This window comes from Leuciscus leuciscus (assembly GCF_965113295.1).
Source record: "Leuciscus leuciscus genome assembly, chromosome: 9".
Lineage (NCBI taxonomy): Eukaryota > Metazoa > Chordata > Actinopteri > Cypriniformes > Leuciscidae > Leuciscus > Leuciscus leuciscus.
In genome coordinates, this window is record NC_138733.1 from 9,769,807 (window position 1) to 9,789,251 (window position 19,445).

The 19,445-nt window shown below is 41.4% G+C and overlaps 1 protein-coding gene across 1 annotated transcript; it reads right to left on the reverse strand.

The window, feature by feature from the left end:
• Nucleotides 1–123: 123 nt before the first annotated feature.
• On the reverse strand, nucleotides 124–13,620 carry naalad2 (N-acetylated alpha-linked acidic dipeptidase 2). Its single transcript, XM_082180013.1, has 19 exons — nucleotides 13,463–13,620; nucleotides 12,328–12,433; nucleotides 11,807–11,993; nucleotides 10,375–10,476; nucleotides 9,673–9,798; nucleotides 9,331–9,517; nucleotides 8,874–8,967; nucleotides 7,180–7,275; nucleotides 5,481–5,566; nucleotides 5,240–5,359; nucleotides 5,050–5,132; nucleotides 4,479–4,542; nucleotides 4,212–4,279; nucleotides 3,951–4,039; nucleotides 3,752–3,842; nucleotides 3,370–3,634; nucleotides 2,044–2,125; nucleotides 1,768–1,860; nucleotides 124–1,444 (listed from the first exon to the last, which is right to left on the reverse strand). The coding sequence occupies exons 1-19, from the start codon at nucleotides 13,542–13,544 to the stop codon at nucleotides 1,237–1,239; spliced, it is 2,229 nt and encodes a 742-aa protein (XP_082036139.1). The 5' UTR covers nucleotides 13,545–13,620; the 3' UTR covers nucleotides 124–1,236.
• Between the last annotated feature and the right edge of the window lie 5,825 nt (nucleotides 13,621–19,445).

Genomic DNA, 19,445 nt, shown 5'->3' on the forward strand with positions numbered 1-19,445 from the left:
TGTGTTTTTGTGAATCTACTGTTCATGAGACTCATGTTACTGTAAACATTAAACTCAAATGTGTCTAACTTCAGGAGATTTTACTTGCTAAATCTAATTTTCAAATAGCATGCATTCTCTATATTTTATTTTTGTAAAACAGTGCTTTATTAGGAAGAATTTCTCTGGAAATTGTTTATAAAACCATTAAATTGTCACATGAATGTTTTATATATATAAAAACATAAACGTTTCTGTTTCTGCAAAGTCGCGGCTTCAACAACATATACAAAGTATGACAATGATAATCTGAGGTATTGTTGATGTGCTTTTCTTAATGTTAAAAGCATCTAATGAGTGTGTGAATATCAGTTTGGGTGACCTTTATAGACACACTGACAGCGACAATGGATAATCAGAAGAACTGATAAGAATGTAAATGTGTGCCTTTGGATAAAAGCTTCTGCCAAATGTATAAATGTAATAATTCACCTCAGAACCTGAAAATAAAACAAACAAGAACTTTGAAACTGTCAACTCTGTGTGATGAAATAAGTCTGTTCTATGACAAAGATTGTTTCAGTCGGTGTATTTTCAATAATGTCAAAGTAGTGTAATAATTATGAATTATTTGTCCATTTCGCTTACAGAGACTCCGCCCACAAGCTCTTCTGATTGGCTGTGACTCGAGATTATGTCGCGTTGAACCTTATCGTATCGGGTCTGATTTCAAAATGAATTCAAGTTCAGAAACAAGTTCTATTTGCATGTTTTGTAATTTTACATGTGTATGTAAGAATAGTTTTACAAATAATTCTCTCAAATGTCACAATTTAGGCAAGATTTACAAGCAACAAAAAACATTGCTTTTACAATTTACAATGTAAGTCAATAGAAATGTTCAACTTTATGACATTGTACAGTACACTTCATCAAAAATAACACTGTAAAACCTGTAAAATATGTCGGTAGTGATTGCCTATTGGTTCTAGATCAGGGTTGCTGACAGTAACATTACAGTTAACCCTAACTGAATAAGATTGTGAACTAAATTAAAGAAATGAATGCCATCCCTGCAAATCTCTTTGGATGAAAGAAATCTGCTTAATATTGACGATCTATCCACTCGCTCGCGAGAGACAGATCTGCATGTCAGGTCCTTATAGTTGCTGCGTTTGATCAAACATTGACATGTTAACTAACTATTTTGCTGACATGTTGTAGTCGTGCATCAATAGCATGTTTTGAAAAGCAGATTTAAAGGAAGTCTGTCTGTCCGACGACCGGCTTTAGCGTCCCGGCGGCTGCGTTGACGGTGAAGGCAGAGATGCTGATTTGGTGTTCGACCTCGTCCCAGGCCTTCTGCGGGTTCACCGCATTCTCAATGTCGAACAAAGCGTCATAAATCCCTGGGAAAGACTCGCCTGCGTATTTATTGTGACTGCTGGGTGCGAAGATGACATGCCTGGAAGAAACGAAAGAGAAAAAGACAAACATGTTGTTTGTGCATGGACCAAAAAACATCTAATCAGACACAGGTAATACTTAAACTGATCCACAAAACACTGTTGAGTGTTATTACCTTCTTAATGGAAGTACAGGTTATGCTAAATTTGGCATTTGACAGTGCATTGTGGGTAGGAGCGAACTATACCAAGAAAAAGCCGTTCTTCAGAGCTCTAATACTACAAAACGTCTGATTGTTTCTGTTTTTAGACTTAAACCACTAATCCTAAGTTTTAAACGTGAGTTATGAACTTCACAGTGTAATGATAGATTGTGCTTTACCTGTAAAATGGTCTTCCAGGCAAACCCAACGGATCAATGAAAGCTCTCTCTAAATACATCAGCTGATCATTTACCATCCGCACATCCAGGGCACTGAGAGACAGATAAAGATAAGGTAACAGTTGTAATGTGTCATGAGATGTGACACAGGAACACGTCATCATATAACAGGCCATGAGACTCTATAACAGCACTGTGACACAACACCTAACCTGTGCGTAAACTCAAACCTAGCGTTTAGTGCTGAAGACTGTGCTGTTGTTTTGTCATTCATACTTAGAAGTGTCGAGCTGATCAAGACGCTGATGAAAGTCTCTCGCTGCGACCGTGAAGTTCTCAACCGCTGAGAAGAGAGAGTCTAGAAACACATGATAAAGAAAGAGGTTGACTGTCAGGAGATAAATCAAGAGCTTTGCATTTGACATGGAAATAACTGCATGTGGAGAGATGGGATGCATCCAATTCTTATACTCATATCTATGGCACACTTTTTTTTAAGTGCTACACTCTTAAAAAATAAAGGTTATAAAAGGGTGTTTTTACAGCAATGGCACAGAATAACCAGTTTTGGTTCTTCAAAGAAACTTTCAGTGATCACTTCTTAAAGTGGACCTATAATGTCCTTTTTCAAAGTCTTGGTTTTGTTTCTGGCTCTACTAGAACAGGGTTTCATACTTGAATGTTCAAAAACACATTATGTTCCCATATTCTCCATAGTTGCAGCTCCTCTCTTCCCAGTCTGTCCGTAACGCTCTGTTTAGTTCCTGTCTCTATGAAGCCCCTCCTTCTGAAAAGCACACTGTGCTCTGATTGGTCGGCTGGATCAGTGTGTTGTGATTGGTCAAGCGCTTTGAGTGTGTTTTCGAAATGTCCCGCCCCTTACCATAACCGCCAGTTTCAACACTCCTAACTAACTCAATCAGGCTCCGCCCCTTTATTCCGTGTACTAATTATTTAAATGAGGAATATTGTGACGTGTTCGTTCCCGGAAGAAACTCAAGACTACAATGGAGGCGTTTCAGGGAGTTCAGAAACAGTGACACTGATATAGAGAAGAACTCAAACATGCTCAAACAGCAACATTAGAAAGAAAGATAAACATGGGGAAAAAGCATAATAGGTCCTCTTTATAAGAACCATTTTTTCTGAGTGTGAATAACATTTTAATCATCTGAAGAAATGTTTTCCACTATAAAGAATCTTTTGTGTAATGGAAAGATTACATGATGTTAAAGGTGCTTCATGGAACTCAATGCCAATGAAGAGCCTTTATTTTTCAGAAGCCGTGTTTCCACCGCAGGAACTTTCCCCAGGAAACACTTCAGGCTCAGGCTTTATTAATTATTTTATTATTATTTTATTTTAAAATTATTATTATTTTATTTTATTTATTTTTTATTTTATTATTATTTTAATTATTATTATTTTGTTATTACTTTATTAATCTTCACGGTACTTTAGACCGCGGTGGAAACACAGACAGCAACAGGTCCGGGGGGAAAAACAGTTCCTGGGACAAATTGTTCCTGGACAAAAACACGGCTAGAGTGCATGATTTGATCATACTAATCTTGCATATTAAATGATGGATAGTTTGCGTACCGAATGAGATGCCGAACTGCTGCATGGCGGCAGGATGCTTCAGTGCTAGCTGGTGAATGCTGTTAGCGTATTTGCTGAGAGACGAGGCGTATTCTGTACAGTCCAGAGGTAAGATCAGAGAATCAGCCAAACTGAAGATCAGTCCACCTCGAACACGGGCCACCGCCTCCAGCCTGCGGAAACTCGGGTCGTAGAAGCGCTCCACGATCTCATAGGTCTCGTACACGCTGTGGTAAACCGGGTAACTGCTGTAGCGCTCAGTTTTCTGGGGGAAATGGTGGTACAAAACTATTTAAATGCTGCAAATTTAAAATCTATTTTGCGTAGATGTAAACACTGACAGGACTTAAATAAATACAGTGTTGCACACAAACACACTCACCCGGTTTTTGGTGTATCTCGCCCTTCCAGACGCAATCCCTAATCTGATGAAATACGCTTCAAAATCACTACCAGAGCCCAGTTTACTGATCCTGCAGGGAGAACACACACATTTGAGATGCATGTCATGAATCTATAATCAGTCAGATGGTCTTATAGATGATTATGATCATCATGTTCCTGAAGCTGCACGTCAGTACCATGGTGCATCTCTGTCTGTGGAGTTATCTCGTTTGTGCCAGCTCTCGTACAGACTCATGCCCTCCTCTCCTTCCTCTGGACTCAAAACCTTCAGGAACATCACTAATTTACACTTTATCACATATTAACATCACTTTTATACAGTGAGAAATAGTGATAGTAAAACAGAACGATAGAACAATAGATAGATAGATAGATAGATAGATAGTCAGACCGACAGACAGATACATAGATCTTAACTTTTCTAAACTGAATCTCACCTTCTTTGTGATGTCATAAACCAGAGTGTGTAGGGAGGGGGTGCAGTCGACCCTCAGTGTGTACATACCTGCACACACACACACACACACACACACACTCCATTATGAGTGTATCTCTGATAGACAGACAGTTAATGCAGTGTTGATCTCATCTTGTTCAGATACTGTGTGTGTGTGTGTGTGTGTGTGTGTGTGTGTGTGTGTGTGTGTGTGTGTGTGTGTGTGTGTGTGTGTGTGTGTGTGTGTGTGTGTGTGTGTGTCACTAACCCTCGATAGCAGAGTCTGCGTTGATGTAGGCCACGGCTCGCTCCTGCAGGACTCTGGCTTTATCCTGCAAACACACAGAAGAACAGCAGCTTTCAGCAAACTGAGATACAGGGAGAGTAGATTCATGCAGTCGTTTCATTCATTCATTCATTCAATGATTCATTGTATTCACTGAACACTGAGTTCATTTTTGCATTCAACTGTTCGTTCATTCATTTATTAATTTGTACATTCATTCAGTGGTTCATTCATCTTATCTGTAATTTGTTCATTCAATCAAGCATTCATTCATGCGTTCATTGATTCTGTAGTTCATTCAATTGTTATTCATGCATTTTTTGTTCATTTATTCATTAATTCATGCATCATTAATTCATGCATTCATTTGTGCAATTATTTTATATATTCAATAATTCATTAAGGCATTTTCTCATGAAATCAATCAATCAAATCAATCATTCATTCATTTATTCCATCATTAGTTACATTTTCTATGCATTCAATCAATCAAAATACATTAATTATGTATTTAGTCACTCATTTGTTCCTTCTTTCATTCATTTACTCGTACCTCTGCCCATTCTGTGGATCCCAGCAGTCCAAACTCTTCTGCATCCCAACTGGCAAAGATCAGCGTTCTCCTCGGCCTCCAACCTGACACACACAGAGACACAAACACATGATCATCACCAAAGAAACTGAGAACACAATAAGTGTCCTGTTTAAACGGGCATTAAACTAGATGGTGAGATGACACACACCTCTTTTCATGAGTTTTCCAGCCGCTCTGACGTTCTCGTGCACCACAGCAGCTCCTGACACGGGATCAATCCCTCCGAAAACCCAAGCGTCACGATGGCCGCCCAGAATCACGTACCGGTCTGAACACACACAACCAAACTCAACTAGACAGTATAAAATAAAGCTACGCAAACTCTCAAACAGAGTGTAGCTCAACTCCGAAAAATGACCCCCAAAATAAACCAGATAATGTAATGTCACCTGGCTCCACGGCTCCTCGGATCCAGCCAATCACGTTGTAGATACGGGTCACCTGATTGTTGGTGTGGATGTTCATACGTACTTTACTAAAATATCACAAAGACAAAACAATGCTTTATTCAACAGCTTCAGTATTTTACATGAGACTGAATGCGTTCCTGTACTCTTTCCCAGGTAAAGGCCTGTTCACACCAAGGACGACAACTAATGATAACGACTAGGGCTTCATTATATATCGTTTTAGCATCGATATCACAGATAGTCACACTGCAGGATGTGCGATGTCAAGTATAGGGATTGTAAAGACCAGGAACCATTGTTCAAAACGCAGACGATTCTCTGATTATTACAAAGTTTAACCATCATAGAGCTAAAGTTCATCATTTACATGTGTTTTAGGTCCTGTCAGTTTAAACATTCAAGCGATTTTAAACCATTCTAGCGCTAGAAAATGTGAAAGAAAACTCAGTTTGGAATTGTTTTCTGTATTTAAGTCATTGTATTAAATGTTTTGTATGGTTCTTGCAGAAGCTCAAACGTGATGCATAACACGAGACTGAACCTCATTGGTTCTTGCAGAAGCTCAAACGTGATGCGTAACACGAGATTGAACCTCATTGGTTCTTGCAGAAGCTCAAACGTGATGCGTAACACGAGATTGAACCTCATTGGTTCTTGCAGAAGCTCAAACGTGATGCGTAACACGAGATTGAACCTCATTGGTTCTTGCAGAAGCTCAAACGTGATGCGTAACACGAGACTGAACCTCATTGGTTCTTATTGGTGAATGACACTTTAAGGCCCTTAAACGCAGTGTAAGTCAATTTGGATAAAAGAAATCCACGAGATGCATAAAAAGAAATACATGCTTCATTATGCTATTTATAGCCTGCAGACTCTCTCTCTCTCTCTCTCTCTCTCTCTCTCTCTGTGTGTGTGTGTGTGTGTGTGTGTGTGTGTGTGTGTGTGTGTGTGTGTGTGTGTGTGTGTGTGAAATGGGCTCGCCAAACACAAAGCCATTGTGTAAACTGGCGGACCTCCAGAATTCACTACTGAAAAACAACAGAGCCACAGAAGTGTGTGTGAATATTTCTGTGAGTGTGTGTTGTGAGAAGCAAACGTGTGGCCTCTGCCCCTTCATGAGATCGCCGAGCGCACAAACCTCTCTGTACTGCTGACATCATGCATTCAAATCAGTTAATGATTACCAGGAGTGTGTGAATATGTGTGTGTAAGCTGATTAAGATTGTGTAAAGTTTAAGTCTCACTTCAGAACAGCAGGATCAGAGGTTGTGGGGTTAAAAGTCGGGGATTTAATGGTTGAGGTTTTGACTTTGGTTCAGAATAGGAACTGTCTGACTGACTGAACATAATCTCAGTTTACTTCTTTAATTAAAAAACTTTTTACGATGCAAACAAGTCATTCCCTACATTATTTTCATATTAAATTCAATCTTAAAGCAAGACACCACAGGTGAAATGATTTGAACTAATATATATCAGCACTGTCCATTAATCACGGTACATTAAGACTTAATTGTTAATTATTGTTATTGTTAATCTTAAATATGGAAATGGGCTTTATGTAGTTAAATATGCACTATTGTAATACATTCTCAGCACAGAAATCTGAACACTGGATAAAACCTGTTTCACATTAGAGTTTCATTGTTGATTTACAGAAAGGAAAGTCTCGTACTTCTGCTTAAATCTGTCCATGAATCCCGGTCCAAGTCTATACGAGATGTTAAGTGAACCCTTCCAGTTATCCGGAGGAAGAGGCCCGCCCATATGCCTACAGGAAGAGACATCATATAATGACTCGTTTCAGGTGAGGTAAAGAAACAAACTGTAAATGATATTGCAAATTTCAATTAAATGAAACAAGAATGTGATCAACTTTAAACAGTTAAAAAACAGTTTCCCCCATTCATTATGACTATTGTGATGGATTTTTTAATAAAAAATAGTAAAACTGTTTATCAAACTAATCATAATTCTAACATTCGACCACTCGACCAACGTACTCCTTACACACAAAAATGTTGTCGAAACCAGTGGAAAAATTCTGAGATGCTGACGAGACAATATCAAAAATATAACAGTCTAGAATAGTCTCATGACATATTGAGTCATCAACTGAACTTCTAACCTTTAATGATTTGAGATCTAAGTTGCTTCTACCAAGTAACAGAAGGGTTTGCATATGAAGAACCAATCACATTGTAGGGAAATTATGTAAAGTATCATGTCATTTTTGTCATGCTCCTATTCTATAAAAACTGTTGTATTCGTTTTTGCTGGTGGGATTCTCTCTGAGATCCTCCGGCCGTGATTAAAGCATATTCAAAGGCATTGTCTGGAGTCTGTCTAGTTAATGCTGTGCAGCAAGTGTGTTAGGGAAGCTTACTAGACACTTTGATAGTGTTATAGGAAAAGGGACGAGACGTCGTCCGACTCCTAGCCAGTTGTCGACTGTAGACGCAGAGCTAGAGTATAAAGATTATGGGTGTCGATTGGAGACGCCCCAGATAAATGTATTATTAAGCGTTGACTGTAGACGCTTGGGTGTCGATTGGAGACGCCCCAGATAAATGTATTATTAAGCGTTGACTGTAGACGCTTGGGTGTCGATTGGAGACGCCCCAGGTAATTAGGAGTCGGGTGCGTAAGAAGAAAAATCTACCTGTTCCGTCCTTAGGGACGTTTATAGTGTTTTTGGGTGTGTTTTGTGTTTCTCTTTTTGGTCTCTTTTGTCTCTCTTACTGTCACTTTCACAGGCCGTCGCTGATTGGCTGTTTTGCCTGTCAATCATTTGTAATGCGGTAAGTGGGTGTGCCATGTGAGGCGGGACCCTCATCACCCTGATGCTTGACACCTGGAGAAGCCGTACTTAAGGAACATGCTACTGCCAGCGAGGAGAGAGACTTTTTGTTCTGGTTCTGCCTTGTGATGTGTCGCCATGTTTTGTTTTCTCTTTGCTTGATTTACTTTGTTAAGTGTTTAGTGTGTCATGTTAATCGTGCCTTGTTTTTGATTGCACCAAAAACTTCTTATTTGTGAGCTCTGAAAGATTGAAAAAACCAATATCGGTCGACCACTAATTATTGTTAAATATTATTATTACAATTATAAAAAAAATATATATTATTTAAATTATCTAAAATGAAACAAATTGATAAAGAAATATATTACTTTTAGAATGATACTATTGTACTCTTAAAAAACTTATATTATAAATATGAAATAATATTTAAATATCATTATTCAATCAATAAAACAAGCATGTGATCAGTTTAGTACTATTGTACTGTTAAATGAAAAAGAGTATTTTAAATAATAATAAAAAAACATTGTATGCCATCAAGTTGTTTTTAGCAGTGTCTGACTCACTGCAGCAGGAGAACTGCATCATCATATCCAATGGGATGCACTGGAATCCCGGGAAGCCCCACTGCGTCCTCCATGCTGGACCGGTAGGTGTATTCTACAAGACATTTAATAACTACATTAGTTTGTTAATATTAACTAATGAATCTTATTTTGAAGTGTTAATTTTTTTAAATTCATGTGCCTCATAATTATTAATCAAAATATCGTCCCCTCCCTCTTGCAGCAACATCTCCTCTCTGATGATGTGTTTACTGACATGAGGGCGGGGCAACCAGTCACTCAAATGAGATTGACCAATAGCAAACCACAACCATCCAATCAATTTCCCACAGACGAAATCAAGCCCTTCCTTAATTTGTTCTTGTTCGAGAAGCGATTTCACCCGGATATACGTCACAATAGTGAAGAAAACTTGTGTTTCATGAGTCTGTAATGTCCTAGAGAGTCTCTTTCGCACCTTTGGCAGGGTATCCAGGTGTGAGAGGGTCTCCCGCCCCGTTCAGGTTCAGGACGTTCCCTCTCTGAGCGCCTCCTCCTGGCAGGTTCCAGCCTTTGGGATACGCCTTAATGCCCTCCGCACAGTAATCCGCAGGGTCCGAGAACAGCACGATCCCTTTAGCTCCCGCTAACATCGCGTTCTTCACCTGCGCACACACACACACACACACAGACACACACACACACACACACACACACACACAGAGGATTAGCTGTCCTTCAAAGCCCATAGGGTTTTCTTTCTTATGTGAAGATTAAATAACTCGTTAAACATCACATCCAAACTACTTTTAAACGCTACCTTGTTCCCACGGAAGATTTTGCCATATCTAGCGATGACGATTTTTCCCGTACAGTTTATTCCCAACTCTCTCTCCAGCTTAAAGAAATCCTCTGTCCGTCCGTAGTTAACATACACCAGTTCATCCTACAATTCACAAACATCAGGTTACAGCTGGAGACGCATGTGTGTGTGTGTGTGTGTGTGTGTGTGTGTGTGTGTGTGTGTGTGTGTGCAAATTAATTTTACTTCCGTAAACTACCGTTACATTTATTTTAATGTTATTCTCACCAAGCCTGCATTTTTTTGCTCAGAAATACAGTAAAAACAGTAATATTGTGAAATATTATTAAAAGTTACAATAACTGTTTTCTATTTGAATATGTTGTAAAATGTAATTTATTCCTGTGATCAAAGCTGAACTTCCAGCATCATTACTCCAGTCTTCAGTGTCACATGATCCTTCAGAAATCAGTATAATATGATGATTTGATGCTCAAGAAACATTTCTGATTATTATCAGTGATGAAAACTGCACACTTTTGAATAGCAGTATAAGTGTCATAAGTTTTGAATGATGAAACATGATGAGAACAACCCTTTTATTCCATTTTGACTTAGATGCAATAATTAATCAAGCACAGATCATGCATTGAGACAATAAACAGGGTCAGTTTTGATTTCATGTTGATTTTACATTTGGCTTTGGTATGTGTGCATCACCTCTGGTTGACCTTTTGCAGAGAAAGCACTATAAGGAGGAACGATATCGGTAACATCTTCATAACCTTCAGGGATCGGCTCAGCCAGAGAGGTGTTAAAGATCTGAGAGAGAGAGAGAGAGAGACATCTGCTATTGATTGAATTATGCACTGTAATCAATATATCGTCATGGACTTTAATCTGTCACCATCACAACCAAGCTGGAGCCGCTACTCGCAGCCTCACTCGTGACGAGATAAAGGCCTTAAAAACACACTTGCTCTTCATCAGGCTTCTGATGTCATGAGAGAGAGAACAGAACATGTGCAGTATTGAGTATTTAACTGTTCAAGATTCTAGATTTATGTTTTTTGGGGGGGATTAAATTTTGAAGTCACATTATACGTTCTTCAGATCCTTAAAATAAAGTGCATGGATGTCTCTCTAAAGAGCTAGAGAATATAAATGTCTTTCTTTGAAGAACTTCCTCCAATGACATCATCAGGTCTGTTTTGTTCTAAAAATTTCGTTTAAAAGACAATTTTGTAAAAGATAGAATTTTGGACTAAATAGAACACAACAGTCGGGTTCCAGAAAGTAAAAACTCCATTATTTTCTCCATAAGGGAATTGATTTTGAACGTTAAATAATAAATCTTTAAAGACTGTGAGCACTGAGGTTGTTAATCGATGGTATTTGCTTCTGTTGAAGCCATTAGCCTGCATTATTTCAGCTTAGTTTTAAAATAATTGTGTTTAACAGTGGAATTCGCAGTGAGAAACTACATTACCCATGATGCAGTACAGACAATTACACCAATCAGAGTCGAAAAAAGCAACACATGCCAAAATAGTTTTATAGCTCCGCCCACTCACATGAAGCAGCGAATGACATGATCGAGTCGATCTCCTTACACTCAAAATATTTAAATGTTTTATATAATATATATATATATATGCATATTTCGTAATATATTGTTTTTATTCATATTCTCAACATTTGTAAACGAGTAGCTTTATTGCAGTTCACTAAAGCCGTTACCTTTGTATTTTTGTCTGATCGATTTTCAAAAGCTTTTTTTGCTTCAAATCAAACTTTGTAGTGCTGTGGTTCACCTCGGCTCGTAGCTGATTGGTTTGGTTCATGGCTTATAAAACTTTAACAATAACTATATTATAATCTCTATGGGAACAATTAATGAATAAAAATACTTCCCGGAACCAGCGCAGCTGAAAAAGTTGGCGGCACTAATGCACTCAAATGTGTCTGTTCTGAAGAAGTGCATGTGGGTGCAAGGAAACTTTGAGGAAAACATTTAGCAATTTTATAATTGTGCAACATCAGTTGCAATATCTAGAGAGAGGAGAGTCATGATGACTATCACTAATAACTTCAGATCCTCTCAAAAGAAGCCTTGTTTGTGTGTGTTTGGGTTCTGGTTGTCAGTAAGTACCTCATTGCCCAGGTGGTCCACTATTGAGATGTAGTTGGGTCTAGTTTTATTTGGGTATGACAGCAACACGTCGTAGGGAACCAGCTCTACCGAGTCCAACCCAAACTCCATCCACTCGGCTCCAATCTGCTCCGCCAGATCCAGATTCTGCTGCGTTCCTGCCAGGTGTGGAAGCCTGGTGAACTTCCTATATATGACAAACATGAGACAAACATAATCTAGACTGGCTCCTCTCCAAATGAGAAGGACAACTAGGCTAGCAAAACATCCATCATTCACATTACAACATTAATATTCATTCCACATTAAAACATTCTTCCCTAAACTAAATAAAAACACTATTATTAAATAAAGAAAATGAAAAGATAAACACTTTAAGTTAATACATTACCTAAAAAGGTTGCAACTCCTATATTTATATGACCTATAATCCGCCAACAATACATGCAGTTGTATCACCAGCTTATGTTTTAGATGCACTTAATATCATTCAATAATATCAGGAGTTTATCTGAAGGCACCTGAGATGGTGTTTAATATTCTCTGCTTGCATCTCATCCAGAAAGTCTCGCAGGAAGCTTTTCGACGCGTGTCCATGATTGACAGTAGTAGGTCGAGCAAACCAGCCTAAGATGATGAGAAACACACACGTTACACCAAACCAGGTCTGAGAAATATTAGCAATTCCTCTGTTTAATGCGCATAAGAGAAAGTCATGATGAAGGTCTGTTCAAAATTAAACATCATAAATGCACTCACTCTTAAAAATAAAGGTTCCTAAAGGGGTTTTTCACAGAAATGCCATAGAAGAACCAGTTTGGGTTCCCCAGAGAACCTTTCAGTGAACGGTTCTTCAAAGAAACGAGTGTAAGGAACATTTTAAGAATCTAAAGAATATTTTGTACAATGGAAAGGTTTCATTAATGTTAAAGATTCTTCATGGAACCACCAATTCTACAAAAATAACCTTTATTTTGTGTAACGTATCATTGAAAGCAACAATAAACAAAGTGAGCAAAACATCCGGGGTTCACACACCATTTGATGGATTTTCATGACTTTTTTTCCATGTAGATTTGGTTTAGCATATTTATGAAAGAATCTAACTCACAGAGAGCAATTTCTAGCTAATGCAATATTTAGAGCTGAACATAATTACACACACAAAATGCATTCAGAAAATAAATATAGGCTACATCACTGTTTTATTTCCATGAGTTTCCCAGATCTTTAAATTCTCTGATATTTCATGGTTGTGGGACCCTTGAACATTTCTTCAAGACTGTGTTTATCTGTAAACATATTTATCCAAATAAAAGGTATTTAAACACCTGCATTTAAATAAAGATCTATGGGGTCTCAGTATAGTCACACCTGTCCTAAATCCAGACATTCAAGACCTGAGGAATGCAGCACAGGAGATCTGGACAGGTGAGACCAACAGGTATCAAACACCTCAATTTGATTTTGACCATAAGCAACGAAAAATTAATATACATATGAGTTGCTACTTTTAACGAACCCTATTTGGCAACTTTGTGTCAATATGTTTTTATGGCAAAATTATTTATGCACAAAGGACAGTCTAAAAAACAACCTGTCTCGCGAGAGGCATTGCACATAATCAAAAATACTTATAAAGGTAGAGAAACTCACCAATAATAAATCCAATCAAGAAGAAAGCTGTAATAACCGTTAACCGGCAGATCCAGCTGATTATTTTATCCTCAGATCCCATTTGACTAAGCGCCGCACATAACTTGTTGAAAGCTGGAGAACTAGAACTGCGAGCAGGAGAAGAGAGGTGAGAAATGTAGGCGGGTCTTGGTTGGTTATGTTTAAAAGTTCATTGCAGCGAATCGGTTCCTTTGAGTGAAAATGATTCACCAACTCGCTCGATTCATCCATGAAGTCCTCGCGCGACATTTTACGCATTCCTCGTCGCAGTGACAAATGTTTAAACATCGCCGCTGATAATAAACTACTTCACCTAAACTAATTAGAAGGCTAAAACCTAGCTGGTTTGTTCTCCCAACCTGACTAGGTAAAAAAGTCCCATCAAAATCAAACAACTCCGACTGACCATTTGAAGTACGTATATGGACAAGTGTGGCAAAGCCCCTCCAAAATATTCATCCAAACATAGACCTCTATATGCACTGAATTAATAATAAATGATAAATGTGTTCAACATTCTGCAACAAATATATTTTCGGATTTTCTAGACGTAAAGTGAGCAGGATATATTATAAAATGTAGCGCATGGATTCGCAGACATGTATTTATGATACTAAACGGGTCAGAGTCCTCCTCAGCTCTACAGCGCCTCCACACATTTCCAATGTAAATCTGTGGTGAATAATGGAACTGCACCACGCTCTCATTTTCACGTGACCTTGTAAACCTCGTTACAGAACAAGACGCTATCAGTCCGCTTCATCAACTGTGCTTTAAAAATGTGTTTGTTTGTTTTTTTTGTTTTTTTTTTCTCTTATAACAAATCTTATCATGAGGAATATTAGTTAGTTAATCTGCTACTCCTTTAAGCTAAATTTAGTATTCACACATGTAAATTTGGAGGAAATAAGCTAATGTTTTTAATTTTAAGATGAGAAATTCAACAATACCTAAACACAATATTGTGTTTAAAAAATAAGAAAGCTGCAAAGTGTGTTTCAATTTGTAAATATTTTGACATTTTTATTTAAATGTTAAGTTTGTCACTGTTTCTTTATATAGGCTATTTGTCTTTTTTTTTATAAAAAAAAAATAATAATTGAACGGAATAAATAGCATAATATATATATATATATAACTTTGTGTCTGCATCAGTTCAGAAACTAGTTGGCATGTCTGTTCTTCCTGTGGAGTAGCGTATCAAATTAATGAAAGTATAAACCCTTTAGTTTAAACATACTCATGTGAATAGCTTTTAGTTCTGTTGTATGTGTTTTATTTTTGTTCTGGGAATAGACATGATTTTGTTTTCCTCACTGCAATATTCTAAAACAACATTAGGACGCAATAAATACATTAAGGCAATTCTATGATGGCATTCAATGCGTTTGTCGTGTGTAATGAAGTCTGTCAATCATCACTAGAGCGCCACCTTCAGGCTGACTAACGCAAGGACATTAGAATTCTGCCAAAAGTGTGTCTGATGTGTTCAGCGATTAGAGTATAAAGCTATCATAAATCGTAAACTAGCGCTAAGCGAAATCAGCCCTACCTAAACTTATGGCAGGAGCCACTACTGATATGAAGCCAGTTTGATGGTTATCGCACCACTTTTGGCTGGTTAACTTGTTGTTTTCTTAATTCGATTCAGTTATATTGGTTCTTTCAGATGGTACACATCTGTATTATTCTAACACACAAGCGCCTCGGTTACGACTGTAACCTCGGTTCCCTGAAGAGGGAACGAGCGTTGCGTCGAAAAGCTGACGCTATGGGAACGCTTTGCGTGATGACGTCTTGAAGCACATGTAAAATCAGTCCAATGGTGTGGCGGAACGTCAGAGGCGGGTGACGTCACGTACCAGGAAGCTATAAAAGCCGGCCCGAAACAGAAAACGAAAGCTTCGTAAAGTCTGAAGTCGCGCTGACAGGCATGAAGGAGATATGGCAAGGCGACGCAACGCTCGTTCCCTCTTCAGGGAACCGAGGTTACAGTCGTAACCGAGGCGTTCCCTTTCAAGGGAACTCCCGTTGCGTCGAAAAGCTGACGCTATGGGAACGTCTATACCAACGCCTCCATAGCTACAAATGTCTGTCCTGTGTGTAATCATGTGAGCAGCACTAAGAAGACAAAACATGAGACCCTGGAGTAGAGTCTAAATCCAGAGAGTAGAACCTGACGAAGGTGTGCGGTGAGGACCAGCCTGCCGCATCACAGACGTCCTGTAACGATACTCCTGATATAAGGGCCTTAGAGGCCGCCATACTCCTAGTAGAGAGCGACCGGACAGCCAAAGGAGAAGGCTGTCCAGCCGCCTCATAAGCCAGTGAGATAGTCTCAACCACCCACTTGCTCATCCTTTGCTTAGACACTGGACCTCCCTTGTTAGGGGAGCAAAAGTCACTTTTACGCCACAGGGCAGCTCTGTGGACATACGCGTCTAACGCCCGAACAGGGCAAAGCAAATTATTCGCCTCCTGGTCCGATTTCGAAAGGGAGGAGGACCTCCAAGTGCCACGAAGGAAACGAGATACCAAGGGGTCTTTCCCCACAGACATTCCACCCAAAGGACTGTGGTAAGCACCTATGGCCGCCACATAGACCTTTAAAGTGGACGGGGTCAGACCTGCAGTGAACCGTTCCTGCAGGAACTCCAGCACTGTACCAATTGGGCAGTGGACTGGGTCCAACCGACGGTCACTACACCAAGAAGTGAATACTCTCCACTTCAGGGCATAAAGTTTCCTCGTGGAGGGAGCTCTGGACTGTAGAATGGTCTCAACAACCTCGGTTGAGAGACCTGACTCTATGAGCTGGGCCCCCTCAGAGGCCAAGCCCACAGGTTCCACAGTTCTGGCCGAGGGTGAAATATCGAGCCCTCTGCCTGGGACAGAAGGTCCCTCCTGACGGGTAACTCCAGAGGATGCCCGTCGAGGAGGGACACAAGATCGGGAAACCCGGTCCCTGCGAACTCTTTCCAGAACTCCCGGGAGCAGAGCAACTGGGGGAAAGGCGTACAGACGTAGCCTCGGCCACGTCTGTACCATAGCATCCAGTCCCAGAGGAGCTGGATGCGTGAAGGAGAACCAAAGTGGACAGTGAGACGTCTCTCGAGACGCAAACAGATCCACTTATAATTTCCATATCAGCTCCACCACCTCGGGGGTGGAGCCACCATTCCCCGGGCCTCGGCCCCTGTCTCGACAGAGTGTCTGCTCCTATATTCTGGACCCCGGGGATGTAGGCTGCCTTGAGTGACAGCAACTTCCCCTGGGACCACAAGAGGATATGGCATGCCAGCGCAAACCCCCTTGATATAGGCGACTACCGACGTGTTGTCCGTATGTACTACACATGGTGTCCCCTGAGACCTGTGATAAAGCTCCTCAGAGCCCGGAAGACAGCTAACATCTCTAGGCTATAGAATGCCAGGAACGATGATGGTCTTCCCACAGACCTTGAGATGAGCGACCCACAGGATCGCTCCCCAACCCGTGAGGGAAGCATCCGTCGTTAGCAGTTTGCGACGACAAGGAGCTCCCAGCACTGGGCCCTGGGACAGGAACCAAGGTTTCTTCCACATAACCAAGGCACGTAGGCATCACCGCGTGACCTTGATTGTGCGAAATGGGTTGCCCCTCGGGGAAAAACCCTCTGGTCCTGAGCCACCACTGCAGGGGCCTCATGTGCAGCAGTCCAAAAGGTATCCCGTTGGAAGCTGCTGCCATGAGACCCAACAGTCTCTGGAACTGTTTGACAGTGAGTAGCTGGCCTAGCTTTACACTTCTCACAGCTGCCAGGATGGAATCGAAGCGTGGCGATGACAGGCGCGCCTGCATCGACACTGAATCCCAAACCACGCCTAAAAAAGTGGTCCTCTAAAATGGAGAAAGCACACTCTTCTTGGCGTTCAGCCGTAACCCCAACTCTTTCATATGGGCGAGAACAACATCTCGATGTTGAACCGCCATCTAATGCGACTGAGCTAAAATCAACCAATCGTCGATGTAGTTCGTGATGCGAATACCCCGGAGGCGCAGAGGCGCCAGAGCTGCATCCACGCATTTGGTGAAAGTGCGGGGTGATAAAGCCAGGCCGAATGGAAGAACTCGATATTGGTATGCTTTGCCCCCGAAAGCAAACCTCAGGAACTTCCAATGACACGGACGGATGGAAATATGCGTCCTTGAGGTCTATCGTGACAAACCAGTCCTCGGACCTGATCTGTGGCACGATTTGTCTCAAGGTTAACATTTTGAACTTGAGCTGCATGTACTCGTACAGAACTCGAAGATCTAAAATGGGACGCAATCCCCCGTCCTTTTTTGGAACTATGAAGTACCGGTTGTAAAACCCGGTTTCCCTGTTGGAGGGGGGTACATATTCTATGGCCCCTTTCTCTAACAGAGTGTTTACTTCCTGTTCCATAACCAGAACCTGCTCGGGGCCCACCACTGTGGGCAGGACCCCCATAAACCGCGGTGGGCGTTAATAGAATTGTATCTAATACCCTTTTTCCACGGTCTGCAGGACCCAACGAGAAACATTTGACAGTAGCTTCCACGCTGTCAAAGATTCTACTAGAGGTACCAGTCTCTCGAGACTGGTTTCTGGATTTTGTTGCTGTTGAGTAGTCGGTTCGTCGCCCTGTAACGGCGCACCGGCAGGGAACGACCAAACAGACTGCTCCAGCACCCTCCTCAGAGGGGGCGGGCATCCCGAGGCCACTACGTTTCCGGGTGGACCTTGAGATATGTGCTCGCCGGAGACCGCTGCGCCCTGTAACACCGGAGGCGGCAGGGTTGGCAGAACGGTCCCCTGAGGGCACCGAAGAGAGACGGCACCGTATTTTTCTCCTGCTGTTGAGTAGTCGGTTCGTCGCCCTGTAACGGCGCACCGGCAGGGAACGACCAAACAGACTGCTCTAGCACCCTCCTCAGAGGGGGCGGGCATCCCGAGGCCACTACGTTTCCGGGTGGACCTTGAGATATGTGCTCGCCGGAGACCGCTGCGCCCTGTAACACCAGAGGTGGCAGGGTTGGCAGAACGGTCCCCTGAGGGCACCGAAGAGAGACGGGCACCGTGAAAAGAGGTGTTAACCGCTCTGCTTCGGGGGGACTACCCTCATTTGTCCTGAGCCCTCAGACATCAGGACTTTTTCCCAGCAGCCTTCTTGGCGGTAATAACGGTCCGCAGATCCGTTTTACCCCTCGAAGACTGCTGGGTTTGAGAGCGCCCTCCGTGTCCCCGAGATTTTTGTGGGGGAGCACGAGAGGACACACTCTGTTTTTGAGTGGCACGATGTTCAGCGCTCTTTTTAGAGGAGTGAGGCTGCTCCCGCTCAGCAGCCTCAATGAAAGAACGGCGGGGGAGAAGTTTTTGTAATGCAGCTGCCTGTTTAGCAGCTTCCTGAGATTTAGCTACCGCACTGTTTACTGCATCACCAAATAAACCAACAGTGGAAACCGGAGCATCTAAGAGAACGTGCTTTTCTTTCTCTTTTATATCGCTCAAATTGAGCCACAGATGCCTCTCAGTGGCCACCAGGGCTGCCATAGACCGCCCGATTGATTTAGCGGTCTCCTTGGTGGCCCTGAGAGACAGATCTGTGGCTCTGCGTAGTTCAGCCACTGTGTCAGGACCAATTCCCCCGCCCTCCTCTAAATCCCCCAATAATTCTGCCTGATAGGCTTGCATAATAGACATCGTATGCAGACACGCTGCAGCTTGACCAGCGGCTGCATACGATTTATGAACCAGAGATGATGTGAATTTTACTGGCTTAGAGGGAAGTGAAGGAGCTTTCAGGGAAGATGCCGTTGCTGGAGAGAGATAGCTCGCAAGCGTCTCCTCCACCTTCGGCATCTCCCCATAACCATATTCTTTATATTTGTGAATGGAAGAATAGTGGGATGTTTGTGGTGCATACACTCTGTATGAAACCGGTTTTCCCCACGATTT